This window comes from Bufo bufo, chromosome 1 (genome assembly GCF_905171765.1).
Source record: "Bufo bufo chromosome 1, aBufBuf1.1, whole genome shotgun sequence".
Taxonomy (NCBI): domain Eukaryota; kingdom Metazoa; phylum Chordata; class Amphibia; order Anura; family Bufonidae; genus Bufo; species Bufo bufo.
Window position 1 is genome coordinate 42,092,186 of NC_053389.1, and position 14,594 is coordinate 42,106,779.

At 47.9% G+C, this 14,594-nt stretch overlaps 1 protein-coding gene across 1 annotated transcript in view; it reads right to left on the bottom strand.

The window, feature by feature from the left end:
• LOC120986815 (transmembrane protein 233-like) overlaps positions 1 to 13,776 on the bottom strand; it is a 38,257-nt gene extending 24,481 nt beyond the window's left edge. Inside the window, exon 1 of the mRNA XM_040415520.1 lies at positions 13,688 to 13,776. Coding sequence (XP_040271454.1) covers positions 13,688 to 13,702 — 15 coding nt within the window. The 5' untranslated portion in view covers positions 13,703 to 13,776. The remainder of the gene's footprint in view (positions 1 to 13,687) is intronic.
• Between the last annotated feature and the right edge of the window lie 818 nt (positions 13,777 to 14,594).

The window sequence follows — 14,594 nt, forward strand, 5'->3', positions numbered from 1 at the left end:
ACATTTAGATAATACACTGGATGCAGGGCAGGCCAGCACCTTCAAGGCGTAAAGGGCAAGCTCAGGCCATGTGCCCAATTTGGAGACCCAGAAGTTGCAGGGGCCTGATCGCACGTCACCACGATCCATTTGGATATCTTCTCTATCAACTTTCTGAGCCTACCATGTTGATCACGGTTATCGGCAGATCAGGGTTCCACGCCGGAGAGGGAGCGTGAGAAAGAGAGACCACATCCAAGGGAGGTAAATTTTTTAAAATTAAATATGATCAAGCTTCCATTGTGCCCCCGCTGTCAGGTGGGAATGCCACTAGCAGCACGTCTACCAGTGTGCGCTTGTACTCTGGCATCTTACGATCACGCTCCAGTGACGGAATTAAGGACGGTACGTTGTCCTTGTAACGGGGATCCAGCAGCGTTGCCACCCAGTAATCAGCACAAGTTAGAATGTGGGCAACTCGGCGGTCGTTGCGGAGACACTGCAGCATGTAATCGCTCATGTGTGCCAGGCTGCCCAGAGGAAACGAAAAGCTGTCCTCTGTGGGAGGTGTATCGTCTGTGTCCTCTGTATCCCCCCAGACATGCACCAGTGATGGCCATGAGCTGGTTTGGGTACCACCCTGCTGTTAACACAGTTCCTCCTCCTCCACCTCGTCATCCTCCAGAACTGTGTCCTGGCTGGACAATTGTGTACCTGGCGTTTGTGGGTGCAGGAACCCACCCTCGGAGCCACTTGTGAATGACTGGCCGGAAACCCTATGAAATGATCCCTCTTCCTCCTCCTCCTCCTGTGCCACATCCTCTTCCATCATCGCCAGCAGCGTTTTTTCAAGGAGCCATACAAGTGGGATAGTAACGCTGAGAACGGCGTTATCGGCACTGGCCATGTTGGTGGAGTACTCGAAACAGCGCAACAAGGAACACAGGTCTCGCATGGAGGCCCAGTCATTGGCGGTGAAGTGGTGCTGTTCGCAGAGCGACTCACCCGTGCGTGCTGCAGTTGAAACTCCACTATGGCCTGCTGCTGCTCGCACAGTCTGGCCAGCATGTGCAAGGTGGAGTTCCACCTTGTGGGCGCGTCGCATATGAGGCGGTGAGCGGGAAGGCCGAAGTTACGCTGCAGCGCTGACAGGCGAGCAGCAGCAGGGTGAGAACGCCGAAAGCGAGCACAGGCGTACAGCAGTGATGGAGAGGCTGGCACAGAAGTCCTCTGGGGCACTCTCAATGTATAGGGACCAGGCCGGTGGTAGGTGAGGTGCCCTGGGTGTTGCAGGTTTAATGTGCCGGTGGCAAGATCCCTTTAAGTTCGTGATGCCAGTGCCGGTAACGGTGGCACACCGATTTATAATAGGAATAATTGAGGAACACGATGTTGTGGTGAACCAAAACTTCCTTTTACTGGAAACAGTGAACTATTTACAGTCTTTTGTTTAGCTCCACTTGACAGCAGCAGTCACAAGCAGGCTTTTACAATAATGGCAGGTACAATGTTCTTGCAAGATACTCAGAGGGTTAACACACTTACAGATCAGGCTGCACTTTTCCTCAGAAATCCTGTCTATCTTTATCCCAAGGCCCGTATGCCCTATTGTTGGCTTTATCCTTGGTTAGGGAAACTTCCTCAGGTATATGTCCTTGCTTTCAATATAAATCCTTCTGCCCTTCAGCTCTCTTGTCTGGCTGGAATACTGGCTCTGCTTGGCGCTGTTATGGGAACTTGGTTTCTCTCCGGAGGCAGGCTCTTCTCCTGGTGGGGCAACTAGATGCCTGGGCTATCTAGCTGCATATCAGAGGCTGGATCCCAGGTACTCTCTGCCTAGGGTGCTAACTGACTTCAGGAATCCACAACTCTGACTGAACTCTCTCTCTCTGGTCTAGACCTGGCTATATATACTAGGGGCCCCTAGCTCCCTCTAGTGTCTAGGAGGAGGAATTACACCCCTACAGGCCTGGTCAACTGGAGATAACATTAAATAACATGAAAATATACATTAAAATGACATAAAATGCAATGGCCCTGTTCCACAGGAGGTGGAGAACAACGTGGCCCAATTGACCCTTGTGTAGTGCCCACCTTTACCTAGTGGGACACTACATACCCCGTTGCTTTGACGTTGCCTGTCCTCGGAGCAACACAAGGGGCCCGCCCAGCTGGAGACTGCAACCTGAAAGACAAAAATCAAATGCAAAGCAGGCACACACATCTACTATTGCAATACAAATATCAGGCAGCTCCGCTGGCAAAGGAACAAGTCCGGTGAAAAGGGACGTCATTCTCTTCACTCAGGATAGTATAGGGATCAGGGGCGCTGACCTGGTACAGCTTATCAGGGATACCCAGGATAGTCCATAGTAATACTAAAATAGTGCCATAAAACAGCATCTCAGAGATCCACAAGCACTGTGATCATCTCCGGGCACATTTCTTGAATTTTAATATTATCACATAAAAGTCACAGCATAAAAAGTCCACATCATAGTGCTGTAATGTCCCTATTCAACCTGAAAAGGGGGGTTAAAAGGGTTAAAGTGCAAAAACAACAACAGGCACAACTTGGTTTTGATACTTGAAGCAGGCAGGGGGTCCTGTAAACTGTATGGCAGCAGAGCAATGGACTTCTCAGCGGTCATGCAACCACCACTGGGCCGTGGGGAACTGGCAGCAGCTCAATGGTGCCAAAACAAAGGACTCTTGTCCTGAAACAGTTAACTTCACTGTACTAAGGGTCCTTCAGCAAAATCAAATACGGCCTGGCAGGCCTACTCACAGGTATGTGTCGAATCCACTATGGTCATCAGTGGTATACCCTGGCTCCGCTTGAAGTCTTGGCCTGTAACGAGGATCCAAGTATGGCTGGGCCCACAAAACAGTATTGGCTGGTAGTTGCAACATAAATGGGCGTGTCACGGGTATAGGCCCCATGGGTCTGGGGGTGAATGCTAGAGGAGGCTCCATAGGTCGGGATGACGCTGGCGGCAAGTGGCGGACCCGACACCTCGAATAACAGAGTCTCTCCGGTGGTGCGACAGCGGGCGCAGTTACAGGGGTCGCCCAGCTGGCAGGGACAGGAACCCTGACTACAGGCTCAGGGACATCTGAGTTCTTTGATGGATCCTCTTTTTCCGGTGGCGTATGCGCCGTTCGGGATGCAACAAGTTGGCGCAGGCTATGAAGGTGGACTTCTAATCTGGCAATCTGGTCCTCCAGTCTCTCGGGCGCTGCGTCGCTGCAGGGATCTATCACAGTTGCAGCAGGCTCAGGCACGGGATCCAAACTCTCCGGTACGGTCGCCGCAGGTTCCGGCGCCGGGTCCGAACCTTTTTCTCTCCGTAGGGTATCCAATGCTGCATGGAACTTTTCTAGGTTCCCCATATCTTTCAAAGTCTTTTCTCGGCGGGGCAGCTCAGGTGACAGGTAAGGACTCACCCACTTTTCGAGTACAGTTGGCTGCCAAAAGACATTGGGGCCGGTGAAGGAACCCCGATCTTGATACGTATTATGCGCCGTCTCCTTTGGGCGCTCCGGTTCACGTTCCGGACTAGAGGGTTCATCGGGCTCCTCCCAATCTTCTGGTCCCGGCTTGGGATGGGCTACAGCCGTAGCGTATGGGCCTCTCAGGCCCTTGGCAGGGGTGAACTCTACCTCCTCTCCTTCGCGGAGGTTGTGCAGGTGGTCTGGCAGGTAACTGCGCTTGACAGACCTCCGGTTCACAAACAAGTCTCTGCCGGTGGAATAGTCTTTTATGAAGCCGAATCCTCGGCTCTTGTCAAAGGCCAACACTACCCCCATCCTCCTTTCCAGGCTGGGTTGCGCATTGGCGTGGCGCTAATATACAGTCTTGGCCAATTCCTCAAAGTAAATCATCTTGCGCATAGTTTTTCGTATGGCCGCTTCTTGAATCTCAGCCATGAGTTCAGACCATTGCGCCGTGGGTCGAGCAAAGTCCCACCATGAGCCGAAGTATGGCTCGGGCTGTGATCCTTGTGGCAGGCAGTGTGGTCTCTCCGGTTTCGGAGTATAGGGCGGTGGAGCTTCTTCTCGTTCCAGCATGGTAGCTTCCATCATCTGGACGGCAGGTGCGGCCATTACATCAGAGCAGTCCTTACTCTGCAGCATGCTCGATCCTTCTTTGGAGAGCGACAGAGCGGCACACATTATCTCACCCAGGACCTCCCACTGCTCCGGGAGGCCGCCCCCCAGGTACTCCAACATGGGGGAGGCGGAGTCCATACTGGCAGACATGCAAATTTCAAGATAAGGCGGTGGCGCGGACATCCAGTCTTTCCCGCTTTTTCAGCAGACGGCATCAATTTTTCCCGCTCACACAGTGCAAAGATGACGCAGTAATTATTTTCAGTCAGCTTAGGCGGCCATCTTTGAGCAAAATGCTGTCTATTCACTGACAGCAAGTGGTGACTTAAAAACGGCAAACAGTCCACAAAAATACAGTTTTCACACCGCAATTTTTACAGTTCTTGGCCCAGCAATTTTGTGAATAAACAGATAGGGCTTTATCACTTTATGGCAATAATGGCACACAGTTTATATTCCACAATGGCGCAGGAATGATCGCATCCTGTTCGTGACGCCAAAATATGCAGTACGCAGCCCTGCAGGGTATTGCGATGATGAGGTCACAGTTAATAGGCAAATGAGGGTTGCTCTTGGTTACTCACAGTTCAAAGGAGACCTTGGGCAGGCGTACAGCAGTGATGGAGAGGCTGGTACAGAAGTCCTCTGGGGCACTCTCAATGTATAGGGACCAGGCCGGTGGTAGGTGAGGTGCCCTGGGTGTTGCAGGTTTAATGTGCCGGTGGCAAGATCCCTTTAAGTTTGTGACGCCAGTGCCGGTAACGGTGGCACACCGATTTATAATAGGAATAATTGAGGAACACGATGTTGTGGTGAACCAAAACTTCCTTTTACTGGAAACAGTGAACTATTTACAGTCTTTTGTTCATCTCCACATGACAGCAGCAGTCACAAGCAGGCTTTTACAATAATGACAGGCACAATGTTCTTGCAAGATACTCAGAGAGTTAACACACTTACAGATCAGGCTGCACTTTTCCTCAGAAATCCTGTCTATCTTTATCCCAAGGCCCCTATGCCCTATTGTTGGCTTTATCCTTGGTTAGGGAAACTTCCTCAGGTATATGTCCTTGCTTTCAATATAAATCCTTCTGCCCTTCAGCTCTCTTGTCTGGCTGGAATACTGGCTCTGCTTGGCGCTGTTATGGGAACTTGGTTTCTCTCAGGAGGCAGGCTCTTCTCCTGGTGGGGCAACTAGAAGCCTGGGCTATCTAGCTGCATATCAGAGGCTGGATCCCAGCTACCCTCTGCCTAGGGTGCTCACTGACTTCAGGAATCCACAACTCTGACTGAACTCTCTCTCTCTGGTCTAGACCTGGCTATATATACTAGGGGCCCCCTAGCTCCCTCTAGTGTCTAGGAGGAGGCATTACACCCCTACAGGCCTGGTCAACTGGAGATAACATTAAATAACATGAACATATACATTAAAATGACATATAAAATACAATGGCCCTGTTCCACAGGAGGTGGAGAACCACGTGGCCCAATTGACCCTTGTGTAGTGCCCACCTTTACCTAGTGGGACACTACACAGTGCACACCTGATTTTGTCCCCCACTTGGTTGTGCAGGGAAGGGATGGCACACCTGGAAAAGTAGTGGTGGATGGGCACGACGTACTGTGGGACAGCCACCGCCATAAGGCTTTTAAAACTCTCCGTCTCCACCAGACGGAAGGACAGCATTTCAAAGGCCAGTAATTTTGAAATGCTGACATCCAGGGCCAGGGATCGCGGGTTGGTAGGGGGGTACTTCCTCTTCTGCTCCAGTGTTTGAGAGATGGAGAGCTGAACGCTAACGTGGGACATTGTGGAGATGCTTGATGATCCAGGTGGTGGTGTTGCTGGCAGATCCTCTGTTTGCGGGGTGGCAGGTGGCACTGTCACTCCAGAGGTGGATGAAGAAGCCGAGACTGCAGCAGAAGAGGAAACAGGAGAAGCCAGAGACCTTTCTTGGTTTTTGAGGTGTCTACTCCACTGCAGCTCGTGCTTTGCACTTAGTTGCCTGGAAATACAGGTTGTGCTCAGGTTGAGAACGTTTATGCCTCGCTTCAGGCTCTGATTGCACAGCGTGCAAACCACTCATGTCTTGTCGTCAGCACATTGTCTGAAGAACTGCCACGCCGGGGAACTCCTTGGAGCTGGCTTTGGTGTGCTCGGTCCCTTTCTGCGGTGGGCAGTAGCAGGCGTACTATCTAAGGGATGGCCGCTCCGCTTTTGCACCCTGCTCCCTCTTCTGCTGTGCTGGTGGCTCTGTGCGACCACCGCCTCTTCCTCCGAACTACATAGGTCACTCGCATGACCTTGATTCCATGTGGAGTCGAGGACCTCATCGTCCTCCACATCATCTTCCACCCAGTCTTCACCCCTGCCCTCCTTGTCAGTCTGCACACTTTCGAAAGCCACAGCAGTTGGCACTTGTGTTTCATCATCATCCGAGACGTGCTGCAGTGGTCCTCCCATGTACTCATCTTGAAACATAAGTGATTGGGCATCGGTGCACTCAATCAATTCCACTTCTGGGGCAGGGCTAGGTGGATGGCCCTGGGAAACCCTGCTAGCAGAGTAATCAAAAAGCAGAAGAGACTGCTGCATGACTTGGGGCTCAGACTGCTTGGCTGATTTGCAAGGGGGTGAGGTGAAAGACTGATGGACATCGGCTGCAGGTGCCAACTCTGATCTTTCAGCAGGAGACTGGGTGGGAGACAATGTAAAGGAACTGGAGGTACTGTCAGCAACCCAATCTACTATCGCCTGTACTTGTTCTGGCCTCACCATTCGTAGAGCCGCATTAGGCCCGACCAAATAACGCTGAAGGTTCTGTCGCCTACTCGAACCTGAGGAAGGCGTTTAACTTGTGCGTGTAGCTGGCACAGATCGACCACGTACTCTCCCTGCAACAGGAGCTCCACCAGCAGCACCACGACCTGGGCCACGACCCTTATTTGACGGTCTCCTCATATTTGTCAAATTTAGGATCTTGCCCAAAATGGGTGTTTTTTTTATTAGCAGAATAGAACAACAGTATTTAAAGGGTGTATCTCACACTGACAGATGCAGACAAGGCCGCAAATTTAGTTTTTTGCTCAAAATCTGTGTTTTTTTAATAACACAATATGACAGCAGTATATAACGCTTGAATTTCACACTGACAAATGCAGCAAGGGCGGAATTTTTTATTTTTTGCCTAAAATGGGTGTTTTTTTATTAACAGAATAGAACACCAGTATCTAAAGCGTGTATCTCACAATGTCAGATGCTGCAAGGGCTGTAAAATTTATTATTTTGCCCAAAAAGGGTGTTTTTTTTAAATAACAGAATAGCATAACAGTATATAACGCTTGAATTTCACAGTGGCCCCCGCCCCCCATTGTAATTAATGCCCCCCCCCCCCCCCCACAGACCATCACTCGCCTCACAGCAGGCTTCTTTTCAGCATCAGCACTGCTCAGGGGCTCAGGGCGGGCGGTAACAGGCAGGCAGTGCGACGCTCACTCACTCACTGTGCGTCACGCGCCTGCGCCGCCTAGTGGGAGGAGCAGGCGCGTGACGTCAGTAAGTGCCGCCCGCACGTACCGGAGCTGAGTGACTGGACTCGGTAGTACGTACGGGCACTGTCTGAAGAGTGAGAGGACTCGGGCGCAGAGCGGGCGCAGGGCAGGCGAGATCTCAGAGGGAGGGAGCCAGGGCGCACGGCAGACAGCGCCCCGGGCGGCCGCCCGCCCCGCCCGCCCCTAGAAACGGCCCTGTATGTTACTTCCGCAACCATGGCTTTTTGGAGCTATCTTTGTGCACTGGGGCACAGTCCTGTTGGAACAGGAAAGGGTATTCCCCAAACTGTTCCTACAAAGTTGGAAGCATGCAATTGTCCAAATTGTTTTGCTATGCTAAAGCATTAAGATTTCACTTCACTGGAACTAAGGGGCCGAGATCGACCCCTGAAAAAAACTCTGAAAACATTATCCCTCCTCCTCCAAACTTTACAGCTGCACAATGCAGTCAGGCAGGTAACATTCTCCTGGAATTCACCAAACCTGGACCGCCAGATAGAGAAGTGTGATCCATCATTCCATAGAAGACATTTCCACTGCTCCAGAATCCAGTGGTGATGTGATTTACACCACTCCATCTGACGCTTGGCATTGTGCTTGGCAATGTAAGCCATGGAAGCCCATGCCATGAAGCTCCTGGCACAGCACGGTTTTTGTGCTGATGTTAATGGCAAAGGTCTAGACACTGCAGTTATGGAGTCAGCAGTGTGTTGGTAAAATGTTATGCACTATGCTCCTCAGCCCTCTGTGACCCCGCTCTGTAACTTCATGTGGTCTCCATTTTGTTGCCGAGTTGCTGTGGTTCCTTCCTTTCAGGAAGTGACTTGTAGCAGTGGTGGCATCCTCTTACAGTACCACGCTCGTATTCAGTGAGCTCAAGCAAATGTCTGTAAAGCAGACTACATGGCCTGGAGCTGGAATATATTTACTTGTGGTAATGGCAGACTTCATGGCTGGGGCCTGGATGTTATACAACTGTGGTAATGGCAGACAACATGGTTGGGGGATGGATGTTATACACCTGTAGTATGGCAGACTGCATGACCAAGTGCTGGATGTTATACACCTGTGGTAATAGCAGACTGCATGGTTGTAGGATGGATGTTATACAGCTGTGGTATTGGCAGACTGCATGGCTAGGGGCTGGATGTTATACACCTGTGGTAATGGCAGATGGCATAATCGGGGGATGGATGTTATACAGCTGTGGTATTGGCAGACTGCATGGCTGGGGGCTGGATGCTATACACCTGTGGTAATGGCAGATGGCATGGTCGGGGGAAGGATGTTATACACCTGTGCTAATGGTAGACTGCATGGTTAGAGGCTGGATCTTACACACCTGTGGTAAAGGTAGATGGCATGGCTGGGGGCTGGATGTTATACACCTGTGGTAATGGAACTGAATTAAACACCGGAATTCATTGATTAAGGGATGTGTCCCAATACTTTTTTCCGTATAGTCTGTGTTATTGATCTTGTTTCACTTTCCTGTTTATGCTCCTGTTCCTTGTAATTACATACATCTCCATTTTCACCACTAACCTTGAGCTGGGAAACCATTCATTTAGCTGACTTAGAATTTGTAGAATTGCTGATTGATCCTGAGTTATGATCAGTATTATAGTTCAGAGCTGCACTCACTATTCTGCCAGTTGCTGCTGGCAAACGCCAGAAAGAGCAAGTTCTGTGCAGGCTCTGAACAAGTAAAGAAAGCTGGGAGATTTCAACTCTGAATTCTTCAAAATGGTGAATGCAGCACTTGTGATGGAAGCCTAAGAAAAGGGAGTCCCTTTAAATGAAAGATTATCAGCTGGACCCTCTTCCTAATCCCCTCAATAAACATCGGGAGAGTTGCAATACATATCTATGTGTGCAGTGTTCCTCATGGGTGGAGCTTGTATTTGAAAATATCCTTATATTATGATTGGATGCAGTGATTTCTGCTCTTCCATATCATTGCTCACAGGTTTATTATGCTGACTTGGAGTCCTGGGTTAAATCCTAGCCATGGCAACATCTTTGTTGTATGTAATTGTTCTCTCTTTGGTCCCTTTTGGAAATCCTAATCTCTTTCCCCGACCTACAATTGCATAATTCCACTGGCGTAATTCTATTGCAATTGCATAATCACCTTAGACATGCAGATGAAGGCAAACCATTGTTCTCTGTTATCAGCCGTTTCCGGCAACCGAAGTTCTGGTACAAATAGGAGACTGTGTGATAAGAAATATTTTATAAGTTTTCCCTGAATAAATGATTGCTCACCTGGTGCACACCTGGAAACTGCCCTGACTAATCTGCAGCTAACGTGAGCACTATAATAAAAAGCTTTATAAAAAGTGTATAAAAGGCAGTTAAACAGTAAAGGTAAGGGAGTGCCTATGACCAGTCCGCTCGGTGAAGTCACATTGTAGGTTCAGCGGTAGATAACGAATATTTTATGGAGGTAAAATGTTATCTATTAGACATAAAATAACCAGCACTATAATAAAAGTATATAAAGGTTGCTAGATAGTAAAGGTAAGGGATTAGGGGCTCCAGCAGTTACTTATATAGATTTATTTTCAGGCAATGATCCATGGGGGAAAAAAAAGCAAATCGGCTCACGTCAGCCAAACTGGAGAGGTTGAATTTTGCATATTTGCTAAGAAATGTAGAACAATGTGAGATTTCAAAAAAGTTTTGGTTCCCAAATCCAGATCATGCCCTTCAAAGAAAAAGTCTTGTCAAATCCAATCGTAAGGCCGGATTCCTGTCCTTCACAACAAGGACATATCTGGAGTTTTCTAACCCGTTCATTGAAATGAATGAGTCTTGGACAGAAAACCGACAAGAATGGCGCATGCTGCGAGTTTTTCGGCACAGACCACTTTTACATGTCATGGGTCTGTGTGCTATACAAGGTCTGGCTAGCACATGGGCGAAAATTACCGTCATATGAACTAGGATTAAAGGGTTTCTGTCACCAGATTTAACCCTATTAAGCTAGCTGGCATTAGCGATGTGCTAATGTCAGCTAAACCAAACTAGCCTATTCCTACTTTTATCTATGCCCCAGTTACGCCAGAAATCTAACTTTTATAATATGCTACATAGCCTCTAGGAGCAGGGGGGGGGGGGCGTTGTTCCTTCTCCTAGAGGCTCCGTTCTCCCACCTTTGTCGCCTCCCTCCAAGTCCTGATTGACAGGGCCAGGCAGCGCTCGCATCCGTCTGCCAGCTCTGTGCTTTGGTAAAATCTTGCGCCGTTCAGTATTCGGCACAAGCGCGGTGAGGGAAAGACGCCTGCAGGCTGCTAGCTTCCTCACCGCGCCTGCGCCGAATACTGAACGGCGCGAGATTTCACCAGAGCACAGGGCTGGCAGACGGATGCGAGCGCTGCCTGGCCCCGTCAATCAGGACTTGGAGGGAGGCGACAAAGGTGGGAGAACGGAGCCACTAGGAGCAGGAACAACGCCCCCCCCCAGCTCCTAGAGGCTAATTAGCATATGATAAAAGTTTGATTTCTAGCATAACGGGGGCATAGATAAAAGTAGGAATAGGCTAGTTAGGTTTAGCTGACATTAGCACATCGCTAATGTCAGCTAGCTTAATAGGGTTAAATCTGGTGACAGAAACCCTTTAAGAAGGGGTTTTAGAAGTTGAGTGGGAATTTATTCATTCTTATTTAACAAAAATTAAGAAAGCTGAGTACAGCACTCGGCTATTTCTGGTGTTTCCGTACAGAATAAATGGAGTGGCAGGGAGCATGCTCGACCTGCTATTTCATCAGATAGGGGCAACGGGGCCTCAGTTCTCTGGATCAGTGGAGGTCCCCCACTGATCAGTTAGTTATCCCCTATCCTCAGGGGGGGATTTAAATTTTTAACAGGTTCCCTACTCAACGGCGGACAAGTGGCGTCACGACACATGTTTACAGATACATACACCATATATATGCAACACATATAAACACTCCATATACATGGTATACATACATACATACAGTAAATACATCATATATACACTACACACATACTACCCAACTTTTAAAAACCCTAAGGAGCTAAACTATGGAATGGAAGCGCTCATCTCCAGCTGCCGCTGTAAGTTTAACAACCGGATCTGGAGAACCTGAGGGAACTGGCTGAATCCCATGCCTGCCTATCCTGTGGACAGGGGATAACGTCAAAACTTGGCATAACTTCTTAAAAATCCTAGACATGGCTATGTCTACATTGGACATTCTCTCTGTGATCGTGAACTTTATTAGAAGTTGATGATTGATGCCCCAGACAGAAGAAGGCAAGGCTGGATGCCTTCCAAGTCTTGACACGAGCTTGATAAATAGTTTAAGAAATTGAAAACTCAAGTTGGACACTGAAGATACGAGAAGACAAAACTGTCACCGAAATGCCATGGGCTATTCCACTGGGAAAGTTTACAACTGGAATGGTAATCAGCATCTGAACATGACTCCAAATGAGAGGAAGAAGAAGAAGCTGGGCAACGTGCAATTTTCTTCTAACAGGAATAAAGCACCTTTTCTACCAACTACAGTAAAGACCACCACAAGGAACCTACCAGATGTGCAAATAAACAGAAAAAGGGTACAAGAGAAAATGGAGAACAAGAAAAAGGAAAAAGGAACAGGACAGGACTGACACACAAGTCTGGATATTAGAAATTTGTCCAAATGTGGACATTGATTGGTTTCAGCTAGAGCTTACCAGTTGTACAATTTTTGTTTAGATGATCAAAACTGAAAGTGTGGTTTGCGCAGTGTCCAAATAGGGAACCTTGTGTACAAAATTAAGAAGTGCAACGTGAGAATGTTGATCTATCTGTTCAGAGTGATTTTTCTACCTCCTATCATTTAATACCCCGACTAAATTATATTCTAAATTATATTCTCACAAACATGGCTTTTTATCCATCCTAATATGACTTCACAAGAACCGTGAGTCATGAATGAATTGATCCATGATCGCGGCCTCACTATCAAGCCAGCGAACAAAGGTGGTATGCTTACAATCCTGGATACTGAACTGTACATGGAAGAAGCCTATAGACCAGTGCAGGCTAACCTCCGACACTCCGGCTGTGGTGAAACTACTTCATTTCTATGGAATTCTGAGAACAGCCAAGCAAAGCGGCATCTTGGGAGTCATAGTTTTACCACAGCTGGAGTGCCGGAGGTTAGCCGTCACTGCTATAGAAAATTATTGGATAGGTCAGTTTGTAAAAAACTTGAACCTGACATATCCCCTTCTTCACCCAGGCAGCCCCTCTGAGATGAGCATCAGAGCTTTTTTGCTTACATTCTTATACTGCTAGGTGGAGGCTTCTGCCTAGCAATGTTGCTGGTGACGTCACTGGCACTAATGGGCAGGCTTTAGTGCTGGTGACATCACCGGGAACACAGCTAGACGGAAGCCTCTGCCTAGCAGAAACCTGGTACATCACCGGATCTTCAGAAAAAGCACTTGCTCTGCCCTGCAGGGCAAAGGAGAGCTTTGGGGGCATGAAATAATGCTCTGAACCCGGACAACCCATTTAATTCTGCTCCTGAGGGGGACACACAAAAAAAAATTGATTGTTAGTTGATGAGAAATTTAAATGTTGCCTTATTAATAAAAAAAATTTGAGGACTTTTTGATTACTGAACACCCATGTTATACCTTTTACAAAAAATACATAAAAACATTATAAATTTTCCAGGCCGACCAATTAGTTTTGAGTAACATCTCTATTTTTTGGATAGGATCTTAAAGGGCCACTTAATCCAGACTCCGAACAAAAAATAGAGACAAATAAATAAAACCTAACTTATGTGCAAGGGTGGATCCAAATTGACAAGTAGTTGGGGCCAATGCAGTTGGGGCCAAGATGGCCCACTGTGGAGACCAGCACCATGTTCTTTCCTCCTACTCCAGTTACTTCAGCATGGCAGTTGAATTCAGAAATCAGGAGGGCATTTGTAGCTGCTGGCCAGGTATATACTGTAGATACTTGACGCTCAAGTACATACTGAAGATACTTGATGCTCAGATCATTACTTACTTGGCTGACGGCCATGAGGAGGGCTCAGTCGGCCACCTGGGCATCGTCACCTGGGAAGTTTCCTTGTAGGGTCTGTGGCCAGTCCACCCCTGCTTATTTGTCTAAAGATACAATAGATACACATTGATTTCTCAGGCTGCAGCCATGTCCCCTCCCCCGTCTCTCTGATGCTAGTGAGTCAGGAAGTTTAGGAGGAAGGGCTGGGTTTAGTCTGGATAATTTTTGTCTACACAGTGAGCATAGTCATTTTGTTGGACGGAATCTCTTAGTAAAATAGATTTGGTAACGTGTCATCCATAGTGCTGACAGTGCCAGATGTAATATATACAGTACAGACCAAAAGTTTGGACACACCTTCTCATTCAAAGAGTTTTCTTTATTTTCATGACTATGACTGAAAATTGTAGATTCACACTGAAGGCATCAAAACTATGAATTAACACATGTGGAATTATATACATAACAAACAAGTGTGAAACTGAAAATATGTCATATTCTAGGTTCTTCAAAGTAGCCACCTTTTGCTTTGATTACTGCTTTGCGCACTCTTGGCATTCTCTTGACGAGCTTCAAGAGGTAGTCCCCTCAAATGTTTTTCACTTCATAGGTGTGCCCTGTCAGGTTTAATAAGTGGGATTTCTTGCCTTATAAATGGGGTTGGGACTATCAGTTGCGTTGAGGAGAAGTCAGGTGGATGCACAGCTGATAGTCCTACTGAATAGACTGTTCAAATTGGTATTATGGCAAGAAAAAAGCAGCTAAGTAAAGAAAAACGAGTGGCCATCATTACTTTAAGAAATGGAGGTCAGTCAGTCAGCCGAAAAATTGGGAAAACTTTGAAAGTAAGGGCTATTTGACCATGAAGGAGAGTGATGGGGTGCTGCGCCAGATGACCTGGCCACCACAG